Here is a 12142-nt window from a genome sequence, read left to right as displayed (position 1 = left end):
CTCAACATTGTGACTCTGTTCTACCGTCAGAGGATAGAAGAGGCGATGGAAGAGTTTGTGGAGGTTGTGGCCTTGGAACTCCTGAAAGACAGACTATTGAGTACCAGGGAATGTAGTGTATGTTGGATCTCATTAGAACCTTCTGGCTTAGTCCCCGCTCATCACATTACACTGCTCACAAATAGAGAAGGAAATTGTTCATGAGTCTATTTACAGTTCAGCCTCTCACAAGAAAACATCGAACATCAACAAACAGGAACCGATTTGATTGTTTAGAATTTGGAAAATTTTTGAATTAAAAATAATAATCCTTACGTTTTGTACAACATCAGGCGTTTCATCGTGTTTCTGGGATTTTAATATGTATTTGACCGACTATGATTGGTCGATTTTTTTCTTCAAAGCTGTATCGAAATGCACATGTTATTTGTGTCTCTATTGATTTATCTTGTAGCCAGTCGTATATCAATAGTGTTATTGAGAACAACATCTTCACACAGAGGATCGTGAGAATGTAGATATATAAATAGAACTGCGGTTAAAACAAACAACTGCAATATGTTTTAGAGAAAATGTGATGTACTCTGAAGGGAGCAGGCAACTGGAGCAGAACATACACTCATTTGGATTGTAAACACATGGATTATTTAATGAAAAATTAATCCTTAAATTTAATATAGAGGTTTTCATCTTACCTGGACGTCTCAAAGCGCTTCTCACAATATGCTCTAAAGTGAATTAACTGTATATTTGTGAGTGAAATGGGGCAGCCATTTGCGTAGAGCAGCGTCCCACAAACAGTCGTGGACTGCAGTGACCAATTTTTTTTTGATGGATTATTATCAGGGGCTTGTGAGAAGTAAGGGAAACGTGCCCATGTTTCACCCTGCGGGGAACCGAACCGATTTCCCAAGTTACCAACCCAAAAGTAAATTGCCCGTCCTGGCCAGAGCCTCCCCAATCCCAACTGTCTTCAGTGTTAGTATACCAGAGACAGTGGCTTCTTACACTCATAGATGTTACTCCTGATGTGGACACTGGCTTCAACCTGCACCTATCAGAGCAGCGCATTGTGTGTTTTAACACCTACATTCCTGTTGTTCACAGTGGATCAGGCACCTGGCAAACAATCAACGCAGAAACAAAGCTTGCATATACCTCCTGGGCAGCTTGACCAGCGTGGTTGGCCGGGGACAGAGAACACTGTGGGAAACCTTGGTGCAAATGCAGGAAAACAACCCCAAGATTCAAAAGATACTGAGAGAGATCCAGCAAAAGGGTATGTGTACACACTAGCCTGGGAGCAGGAGCACACTGACTTCAATATAGAACACCAAACAAACACAATCATTCATATAATATATCAAACGCACACTGACATCCAAACAGTACAGCAAACACACACTGACATCTATACTGTACATCAAACTCACAATGACATCCATACAGTACACCAAACACACAATGACATCTATACGGTACATAAAACACACACTGACATCCTTGTCGTACATCAACCACACACTGATATTTATAAAGTATATCAAACACACACTGATATCCATATAGTACATGAAACACACACTGATATCAATATAATAAACCAAAAAGACACTGACATCTAAATAGAACACCAAAAATACACTGACATCTAAATAGTATGTCAAACACACACTGACATCCATGTAATAATAATAATAATAATAATCCTTGCATTTGATATAGCGCGTTTCGCGTCGGGAGGACGTCCCAAAGCGCTTCACAGAACACACTGTAAAGTAAATTGACTGTATATTTGTGGGCGAACGCGGCAGCCAATTGCGCACAGCAATGTCCCACAAACAGTCGTAGATTGAAAATGATCAATTTATTATTGTTTTTGGTTTTGGAGGGATTATTATTAGGCTCTGTGCGGACTAAGGAAACTTGCCCAAGGTTTCCCCCTGCCTGGAATTGAACTCAGTTCTCTCGCTTGCAAAGCGAGTGCTCTAACCACTGAGCTACAGGACTCCATGTAGACCATCAAACACACACTGACATCTATATAGAAGACCAAAACACACTGACATCTATATAGTATGTCAAACACACACTGACATCTATATGGTAACCAAAGAAAAACTAACATCTGTGTAGTACACCAAAAACACAGACATCCATATAGCACATCAAACACTCAATATCATCCATACACAACATCAAACACACACTGATATTTATATGGTAAATCAAACACTTGCGAAATATTTATTGTACAACGAACACATTGTCTTCTCTTTTATATCTATACATTATGTTTTATTGCCGTATCAATTACATCGAAATCCATATTGTATATTTTAGATTTGTGTGATCCAAAGACTGACGAAGTAAATTTCTCTTCTAGGTATCCGTCTAATTGATATGGCGCTGTGGGGTGGAAACGTGCAGCCGTTGTCAGATAGCCTGAGAGGTATGACACAGACTGATGTCAGGATTTGTATTGATATCTTGCTGTCCAACGTGCAAATGTGTACAAACTGATATTGAGTGGGCCAGTGAACAACAGAGCCAAGTTTTGTGGAGTCAGGGCAGGTGGCTTTTGAGGATGGAGGAACATTTCCGGGCTGTAACATATTTTGATTGTGTTTCACACGAAAGCTTCAATCTCACAATCTAATAATTACCACATTAATGAATCTGCAAAGGTTCTCAATTATAATTGTATAACTCTACAAATCTTTCTGGTTGTACACCTAGTTGTCAGCGCGGAGATCGACATTATCATTGGGTGTCGTATTTTGGCATAAGATCGCTAACATTTATGTAACATTCACATTCAAGATATTCAAAATCAGCACAAAGAAACCATTCGCTGCCAGAATGAGAAGCTGTCAGTGAACACCCTGCGTGGCCGGGAGAAGACCAAGAACTTTCTGCTGTCTGATCGATACACGGAATTAATAGTCACTTCTTCTCCTCGTGATCGGAAGCTGGTGGAGCATGAACTGGTGTCGAGAGGCCAAGACCATGAAGAATGGCAAGAGAGGAATGTCAGGAAGGAGCTGGAGAAAATGCGACCGGATCAGTTGTTCGGAAGTAGTTTTGGAAGAAAGAGATGTGGGACCACCATTCTGAGTGGAATCGCAGGGATTGGGAAAACCACCATGGTGCAGCACATTCTATATAGCTGGGCCACAGGGAAGATCTATCCCCAGTTCCACTTTGTCTTTCATTTCAAATTCCGTGATCTGAACGTGATAACAGGGGAAACAAGCCTGAAAACCATGGTCCTTGAATCATATCCTTATCTGCAGGATGTTCTGGACATCATCTGGGAGAAGCCGGAACATTTGCTGTTTGTGTTTGATGGTTTGGACGAGTTCAAATACAAGATTGAGTTCAAGGACAAGATTGGGTGCAGAGAGAGAAGGAGAAACCAAGCCCCTCGGATTAGCTGCCCGGGGACTCAAGGCCTCTGTCACGCGGCTGATATTGTCCGCTCTCTGGTGCAGCAGGAAGTACTGAAAGGCTGTTCAGTGCTCATCACAAGCCGGCCAACTGCCCTGGAGTCCTTAGATCACATCCACACCAATCTCTGGGCTGAAATACTGGGATTCTTCGCTGAGGGAAGGGAAAATTACATCAGACGCTTCTTTCCAGATCAGAAGATTGCAGATGAAGTGCTAAGATATGTGAAGGAGAATGACATCCTGTACACCATGTGCTTCAACCCTTCCTACTGCTGGATCCTCTGCTGCACATTGGAGCCAATCTTCAAACATCCAGTGGGCAAACAGCCTCCCCCCAAAACCATCACCCAGCTGTACGCCAATTATATCTACAACATCCTGAAGAACCATCCACGAGCTAGTGAGTGCCCTCGGGGGGTGATGCTGAGAGCCGGGGAGATGGCTTATGAGGGAATCTGTAACAGGACCATTGTGTTCGATGATGACAATTTCCATCGCCATCAACTTGAACCCTCAACTTTCATCTCAGGGTTTATGATGGAGATTCTGGAGAAGGATGATGGTGGGAGAGGAGTTGTGTACACATTCGCTCACCTTACCGTCCAGGAGTTTGTGGCTGCTCTCGCTCAGTACCTAACTCCCGATCGCAGGAACATGCTGGAGCTGCTTGACCAGGTTCACAAGAAGAACGACGGGCGCTTTGAAATCTTCCTCCGGTTTGCTCTGGGTCTCTCCTGGCCTCACACAGCCCGGCAGCTGGAGGAAATCCTGGGGCCATTACCTCACGCGTCAGTCTGTGAAGCCATCTCCTGGCTGAAGGCGAATGTGGAGGCTGCGATTAAACAGTCAGGGAGTGAAGATGGTAAAAGGAAGCTGCTGCACATGATGTACTACCTGTTTGAGTCTCAGAACAACAGACTGGCCCAGGTCACACTCGGAGCTGTGGAGACACTGGACTTTAATAGAATCAGATTGAACCCTCTGGACTGTGCTGTGCTGTCTCATGTTTTACAGCTCTGTGACACCATAAAAATCCTCAGTCTCGAAAGCTGTAAAATTGGAGCTGAAGGGATCCAGCGTCTGGGGCCCGCACTGCACAAGTGCCGACAGCTCAGGTGTGTCCTTATTGATGGTTACAGTCAGAAACCTGGAGAATGTCGGCCAGGGATTGAGTGGTGTGAGCGCTGGTTCAATACACTGATAATAATGATAAACCTTGTATTTAATAAGGCGCCTTGTCACGTCTTCGAGACGTCTCAAAGCGCTTCGCAGGTTACTTTGTATAAGTGTAGTGTCTGTATTTTGTGGGCGACAATCTGCAGGCAATGGCAAAACAACCATTTCCCCAAAAAGAGAGATAGAGTGAATGAAATATTAAATTTGTTTTTGTGAATCAACTAACAATCGTGTTCCTATTCACTGCCAGGTAAAGAGAGGCGTGTGAGTGGAGGTAGGAATTTTGCCTCAGGCTTTGGCGAGATGTGGGTTATAATCTTGTCTCTTTAGGTTATGATTCCTAAACAGAATATATCTGTAAATGAGCCTCGATGTTAAAGCCCTGACTTGTAAGCACTGGCGAGACCTGACTGGTGATGCTCAGAGACACCAACTGTACCCGGGCTGTGACCTGAGACATCTCTGTGGCTCTCCCTATCCCAGTCGTTCAATCCCTATCCTATATGCTGCCCGCAGTCTGATCTGAATCCACACACAACAAAACAGCCACACACAGCCTTCGCTCAACCTATAGCTTACGTCACTACAATGACTTAATCAAGTCTTATGTTCTAACAAGAACCTAAGGATTTACGTTACTTCACTGACGCATTTGCTCTCTCACAGATCAGTCCTGCAGTGACAGAGATACAATGCTTATCTTCGGAAAGAGATACTGAGGGAGACAGGGAGATAGAGATACAGAGAGTGTTAGGTAGTGGGAGAGAGAGATTGAGAGCGAGAGAGAGGCACAGATAAAGAGAAAGAGAGATTGCGTGAGAGATGCAGAGAGAGAATTTGTACGCGTGTGTGTGCGAGCGACAGATAGGAAGATGCTCATGGACAAAGAGACTGACAGGGTGACTGGGAGGCAGCGAGAGACTGATAGATAGACTGAAATTTTGAGAGTGAGAGAGAGAGCGAGAGACAGAAAAAGAGTGGTGGAGAGCTAGTAAGAGTGAGAAAGAAAAAGAGAAACGGAGAGAGAATGAGAGAGTGTGGTCTGGGGGATTGGGGTGAGTGCCGTACTGATGGTGGGGAAGAGTGAGAGACTGCGTGTGTGTGTGAGTGTGTGTGGGTGAGAATGTGTGACTGATAGAGGAAGAGACTGAGAAAGAATTGATAGCGAGACAGAAAGTGTGTGAGGGAGAGAGAGAGAGAGAGAGGGGGGGAATGACGGAGAGAGAATAACGGAGAGAATATGAGACAGAAATACAGATAGACTGAGAAACAACTACTGAGAGAGAGAGATAGAGAGAGAGAGAGAGAGAGCAAGATACGGAGAGGGAGATGGGTGAGAAACAGGGAAAAAGACCGAGAGAGAGACGGAGAAAGAGACGGAAAGCGAGATGGAAAGAGTAACGAAGAGAGTCAAGGATGCAGAGTCATGGAGAGGGAGACACAGATTGAGAGACAGCGACTGAGAGATTATTATAAAGAAAATCTTGCGAGAAAGATAGAGATTGATTGATATACTGAGAGAGAGACTCAGAACATGAGAGAGTGCGAGAGTCAGAGAGAGCCAAGGAGAGAGAGAGAGAAAAAAACAGACTGAAAACGTGTGAGAAATAAACAATGAGACAGAGAGGAAGGAAGTGACATACTAGGATAGAAACTGAGGTACAAACTCACAGAGAGAGTATGAGAGACTGAGAAAAAGAGAGAATGAGGGAAAGAGAGACTGAGTGTGTGAGAGAGAAAGGGAGACAGAGACTGATAGAGAGACAGAGAGAGAGAAAGAATGGGTGGGGATGAGAAAGAGGGAGGACGTGGGGTTTACCAAAGTTACCAACCTGTGCACTCCTTCCGTTCGGCGGATCCTGTACTGTTGCATGTTCCCCGCCCTTCCCGTTCCACCATCAGGTGCCGTGTCTTCAGTCTCTGAGCCCCCACCCTCTGAAATTCCATCAAGGAGAGCCTCAGCCTCGCCCACTCCATAAACACCTTCAAAGGCCGTCTCAAAACCTTCCACTAGAGTTTCCCTCCCACAGCAATAACCTGTCCTCCAACCCTCTCTGATCCCAACCCCCAGCTCGGGGGCATACCCCACATTGTCCAGCCTTGGGACGTCCTCCTGATATGAAAGACGCTGAAAATGCCGCTTGCACATATTTTAACACAGCGAGTTGTTGGAATCTGGAACCATTGCCTGATGGAAGCCGATTGAATAACAACTTTTAAGAGCGATGCAGATAATAATAATAATAATAATAATAATAATCATTACATTTGATATAAATTCACTTTACAGTATTTTCTGTGAAGCGCTTTGTGATTTCTGGAAGATGCGAAAAGCGTTACATCTAATTGTAATTTACAGATAATGATTTGAGGAATGCAAGTTTGCAGGGCTATGAAAGGAGAGAAAGTGGGGGAGTGGGGTTGATCAGGGCTATTGGGAGAGAGAGGGTGAATTGGATTGATAAGGGATATGGGGAGAGAGAGAGGGAGAGTGAGAGAGAGGGGAGCGTGGAATTGATCAAGGCTATGGGGAGAGAGAGAGGGGTCGTGTGGGGAATGGGGTTGATCATGGCGATGGCGAGAGAGCGCGGGAGCGTGGGGTTAATCAGGGCTACGGGGAGTGAGAGACAGCGGGGGAGAGGGGTTGATCGAGGCTGTGGGGAGAAAGAAAGCGGGGTAGTGGGGTTTATCAGGTCTATGAGAAAGAGCGCGGGGGAGTGGGGTTGATCAGGCCTTTGGGGAGAGAGAGAGCGGGGTAGAGGACTTGATCGGGGCTGTGGAGAGTAACAGAGCGGTTACTGGGGGTTACCAGGTCTATGAGAAAGAGCGCGGCGGAGTGGGGTTGAGCAGGACTATGGGGAGAGAGAGACAGCGAGAATGAGGGGTTGATCAGGGCTGTGGGGAGAAAGAGAGCGGGGGACTGGTGTTTATCAGGGATGCGGCAAAGAGCGCGGGTGTATGGGGTTGATCAAGGCTATGGGGAGAGAGAGTGGGAGCGGGGGAGAGGGTTTCATCGGGGCTGTGGGGAGACAGAGTGCGAGGGAATGGTATAGATTTGGAAGCGGTTTTCATAGAGCTGCCACAGACATGATGGGCCGAATGGCCTCCCTCTGTGCTGTGTAGTTCCATGACTCTAAATGTGAGTGTTTGCAGGTTTGGGTGTTTCTGACGCTTGTCCCCTCCCATTGGGACTTGCTTCCCACGTGAAAGGCAACTGTATATAGATGTCTCTTTCCATTGTGTTGTTACACTATATTCACTGTGTTTCTTTCTCTTTGTCCAGGCTGGGAGTCAACAATCTGGGAGATTCAGGAGTGAAGCGACTGTGCGAGTCACTGAGGATCACGCAATGTCAAATAACGAGAGTGGAGTAAGCAACAGACTGTGAAATTGGAGTCAGTCACTGTCTCTAAACACAGATTATTATATTCTGAGAAGGAGGGGACAGTATTAATGCTGAGATCCTAAACCCTAAACCCGACAAGGACTGACTCAGGGGCAGGACGTGGAGAGCAAATCAATGGGTTCAGAGATGCTTCACACTCAGCTCCTGTTAACCGTGTGATACACAGTATTTACAGGATGGGAGTAGGGGTGGGAGAGGAGAGTCCCAGCTGGAAACCCGAGTGATGTTTCACAGACGGAACTCTCTCTCTCTCTCTCTCGCTCTCACCCACACACACACAGGAGATGTTGTGGGGGTTGAGCCCACCGTCACTCACCCCCCCACCCCCAGCCCAACGAACTGTGCCAACGTCCCCCCTCATTCTACAATCCTGTTACACACTAAGGGCCATTTTCACGTGTAGATGGCAAACATGTCATACTGTTCCTTTCTCCCTGTCGTAGAATGCCCAGCGCATTCCCAGTGTCTCTAAAAGCATTCAATGTTAGGTTTGCTTTGATCCCTCTGTGTGTCAGTGTCTCTGAGCTCCAGCTATTAGAATAAATAATTATAATATAATTAATAAAGGTAGTTTTTGATGCAGCGCCTGATTACGTCATCGCGACATCTGAAAGCTCTTCACAGAACATACTGTTTAGGGAATTGACGGTATCACTTTTGGGTGAAGCGCTGCAGCCAATTGCTTACAGCAGCGCCACAAAACCAGTCGGTGGGTTGAGCGACCAATTGATTTATACTTTAAAGGATTTGTATCCCAGGAAAAGCGATCGGCCAATTGACTAACATCCGGGTTGGTATTTACTGCTGTGTAAACAGCGGCTTGTGGAGCGGCAAGAAACTTAACCAATCTTTTGCCGGGAATCAAACCCAGGTCCCTCGCTGGCGAGGCGAGTGCTGTAATCACTGAGATAAGTAATGATCACTGTGTTTACTCTGATCTCTGTTACTTTCCTGTGTCTCTGATCTCCAGGCTGCAAGGTAACGATCTGACAGCTGATTGTACCGAGGATCTCGCCTCCGTTATCAGTATAAACCTCTCAATGACAGAGCTGAGCCTGAGTCGCAATAAATTGGGAGATTCAGGAGTGAAGCGACTGTGTGAGTCTCTGAGGAATCCGAAGTGTAAGCTACAGAGTCTGAGGTAAGTAACAGACTGCGTGAGAATATAATAACCCGAGGCTGAATTCCCCCGATAACTCAGGGTGTTGTTGACAGTGGCTGATCAGTTGGTGCTGAATATTGTGTCAGGAATCGGTGTGACAGAGTGAGGCCATCAGCCATATCAGTGATCACCAACTAAACATGGATTGACAAGGAATCTCCACCATGTGGCGGGAACAGCAGCTGTGGAGCTGTATGGCCAGGAACAGCTCCTCTCCAGCTCACTACAGCCAGGAAAATCATCCTCGTTTATCCAATCCCAATGCTCCTGTCTCAGAACTGTCAATCCCTTCTTACATCCCTTCCTCCCACCCTTTCCCCCTCCCTTCCTCCCACCCTCCCTCCCTCCATACGTTGGGGACGGTTATAACATTCACGTCCTCCCGACGTGAAAGCCGCTCTATAAATGGAATCTTGTTGTTCTAATAATAACCACAATCAGAATAGATATTGCCTTTGATACAGCGACTTATCAAGTCATCCAGACGTCCCAAAGTGATTCACTGGACAAACTGTACAGTGTAGTGACTGTGTGTTTTGTGGGCCAATCGGAGGATTATTGCTGTCAAACGTGTGAAGCCAAGACTATGCTTAGTGGTTACCATATCACCTGCTGAGTGCCTCACACCTGTGTGTGAGTGTTTGGTACAGAGTTCACTCTCTCCACATACGGAGGTACCTCTGCAGCTCAACTAATCCTATAGAGCAGCGATGGACAACCTGCTGCACGTGGGCCAACTTACACTAGCGTAAAATAGTCCCTACCCCCACTCTGCGAGCCACATGCTCTCCGTAGCGGCTGCAGAGGATTGGGGGCAGGTACTAAGGGACCAGACTTGGGACAGGGCGGGTGGCGGCACAATGTGTGTTGGAATGAGGGCTGCAGTTTAACCAGCGAAACATCCACAGTTTGTCATTGTGAGGAATGTCTGGCTTCTATCTTCTTGTCCATCTGGACCTGCCCCAGTGTGTGTCAGGCTCTGGCTTCCACTGAGGCCCAGACTCACTTCAACACACTGCGTTTGCTGTGATCCCTGCTTTCTCTCAGTCTCTGATCTCCAGGCTGTCTAATATTCAGTAACAAACACTGTGTTTCCTCTGATCACTTTTGTCCATCTGTGTCTCTGATCTCCAGGCTGTATAATACACAATAATAAGCACAGTGTTTCCTCTGATCTCTGTTGTCCATCTGTGTCTCTGACCTCCAGGCTGTGTAATACAGAATAAAATATCCTTTGTTTCGTCTGATATATTTTGTCTGTGTCTCTGAACTCCATTCCGTGTAATCCACAGTAATAAACAATCTGTTTCCTCTGATCCTTGGTAGACAGTCTGTCAGGAATTTATTAGTCCTGGCGTCGAGGACGGAGGTAGAGAGATAGAGATTGATGATATTCGAGTATATGTGGAAGTTGACCCCATGTTTGTCGATGATATCACCAAGAGGCATCAAGTAGAAGTTGAAGAGGAGGGGACTGAGCACAGATCCCTTAGGATCACCACACATGACTGCTGTTACTTTTACCTAACTGTTTCTCTTATCTCCAGGCTGGAGGCTAACAATCTGACAGCTGATTGTACCGAGGATCTCGCCTCCGCTCTCATTAAAAACCGCTCACTGACAGAGCTGAACCTGAATCGTAATGCGCTGGGAGATTCAGGAGTGAAGGGACTGTGTGATACTCTGAGGACCCCGGAGTGTAAGATACAGAGTATGGGGTAAGTAAAGGACTGTGTGAGAATATAGTATCCCGAGGCTGAATTCCCCCGATATCTCGGTGTGTTATTGACAGTGGCTGATCACTTGGTGTTGAGTATTGTGTCACGAAACGGTGTGACTGTGTGAGGCCATCAGCCATATCAGTGATCGCCAACTAAACATTGTTTAACAAAAAATCTCCACCATGTTTTGGGAACACCATCTGCGTTGACGTGTGGCCAGGAGCAGCTCCTAAACAGCTCACTCCAGCCAGGAAAATCATCCCAGTTTATCCCATCCCAAAGCTCCTGTCCCAAACATGTCAATCCCTCCCCCCCTCCCTACCTCCCTTCACACTTTGCGGACGATAATAACATTAATAATAATAATCAGAGTCAGAGTTGTTATTGCCTTTGATACAGCAAATAATCACGTCATCCAGAGGTCTCAAAGTGCTTCAGGGGACAAATTGTGCAGTGCGGTGGCTTTGGTTTGTGGGCAAATCGAAGGATTATTGCCGTCAAACGTGAAAAGCCATGACTATGCTCAGTGGTTACTATATCAACTGCTGAATATTGTACACGTGTGTGTGTGTGTATGTCCGGTACAGAGCTCACTCTCCCCACACAGGGATGGACCTTCCCAGCTCAACTAGTCCTGTAGAGCAGCGATGGAAATAACACCAGCTTAAAATAGTCCCTCACCGACCCTGCAAGCCACAAGATGCCCATCCCTGCTGTAGAGGATTGTCGGCAGATACGAACATACCATGCTTGGGGGAGTACGGGTGGGGGCACACTGTGGTCCCTCTGATCCCTGTTGTCTCTGTGTCTCTGATCTCCAGACTGTATAATACACAGTAATAAACACTGTGTTCGCTCTGATCCCTGTTGTCTCTCTGTGTCTCTGATCTCCAGGCTGGGGTGTAACAGATTGACCGATGGCTGCACTGATGATCTGGTCTCTGCTCTCTGTACAAGCCGCTCACTGAGGAAACTGGACCTGGGGTTTAACTCCTTCACAGACGACTCTGTCCCCGCTCTCCACCGCCTCATAAAAACCTGTACCAGCCTGGAGGGGATCAGGTGAGTGTTTGTGTCAATGTTTAATGTGATAAACACGCAGAGAAAGGTCTGGGTATCAGAATGGGGACAGTTTGAGGGGTTTGTTTATATATTGAACTGCGACATGAACAGTTTACAGTTTGTATCATTATCCTATGGGTTTATTTCCTGTTTAATGTGTTTC

The 12142-nt window shown here is 46.2% G+C and overlaps 1 protein-coding gene across 1 annotated transcript; it reads left to right on the top strand.

The window, feature by feature from the left end:
* Positions 1-454: 454 nt before the first annotated feature.
* Positions 455-11979, top strand: LOC121852848 (NACHT, LRR and PYD domains-containing protein 3-like; the record flags this gene model as incomplete). The annotated part of the gene is made up of 7 exons (XM_042346730.1): positions 455-506; positions 1108-1279; positions 2387-2452; positions 2824-4567; positions 9005-9175; positions 10744-10914; positions 11812-11979. Coding segments are annotated over 7 exons (2544 nt in total), but the record flags the coding sequence as incomplete, so codon positions are not given.
* Between the last annotated feature and the right edge of the window lie 163 nt (positions 11980-12142).

Source organism: Callorhinchus milii, unplaced genomic scaffold, assembly GCF_018977255.1.
Source record: "Callorhinchus milii isolate IMCB2004 unplaced genomic scaffold, IMCB_Cmil_1.0 Scaffold1502, whole genome shotgun sequence".
Taxonomy (NCBI): domain Eukaryota; kingdom Metazoa; phylum Chordata; class Chondrichthyes; order Chimaeriformes; family Callorhinchidae; genus Callorhinchus; species Callorhinchus milii.
The sequence above is the reverse complement of the archived record's forward strand: the minus strand, read 5'-3'. Positions and strand labels throughout refer to the sequence as shown.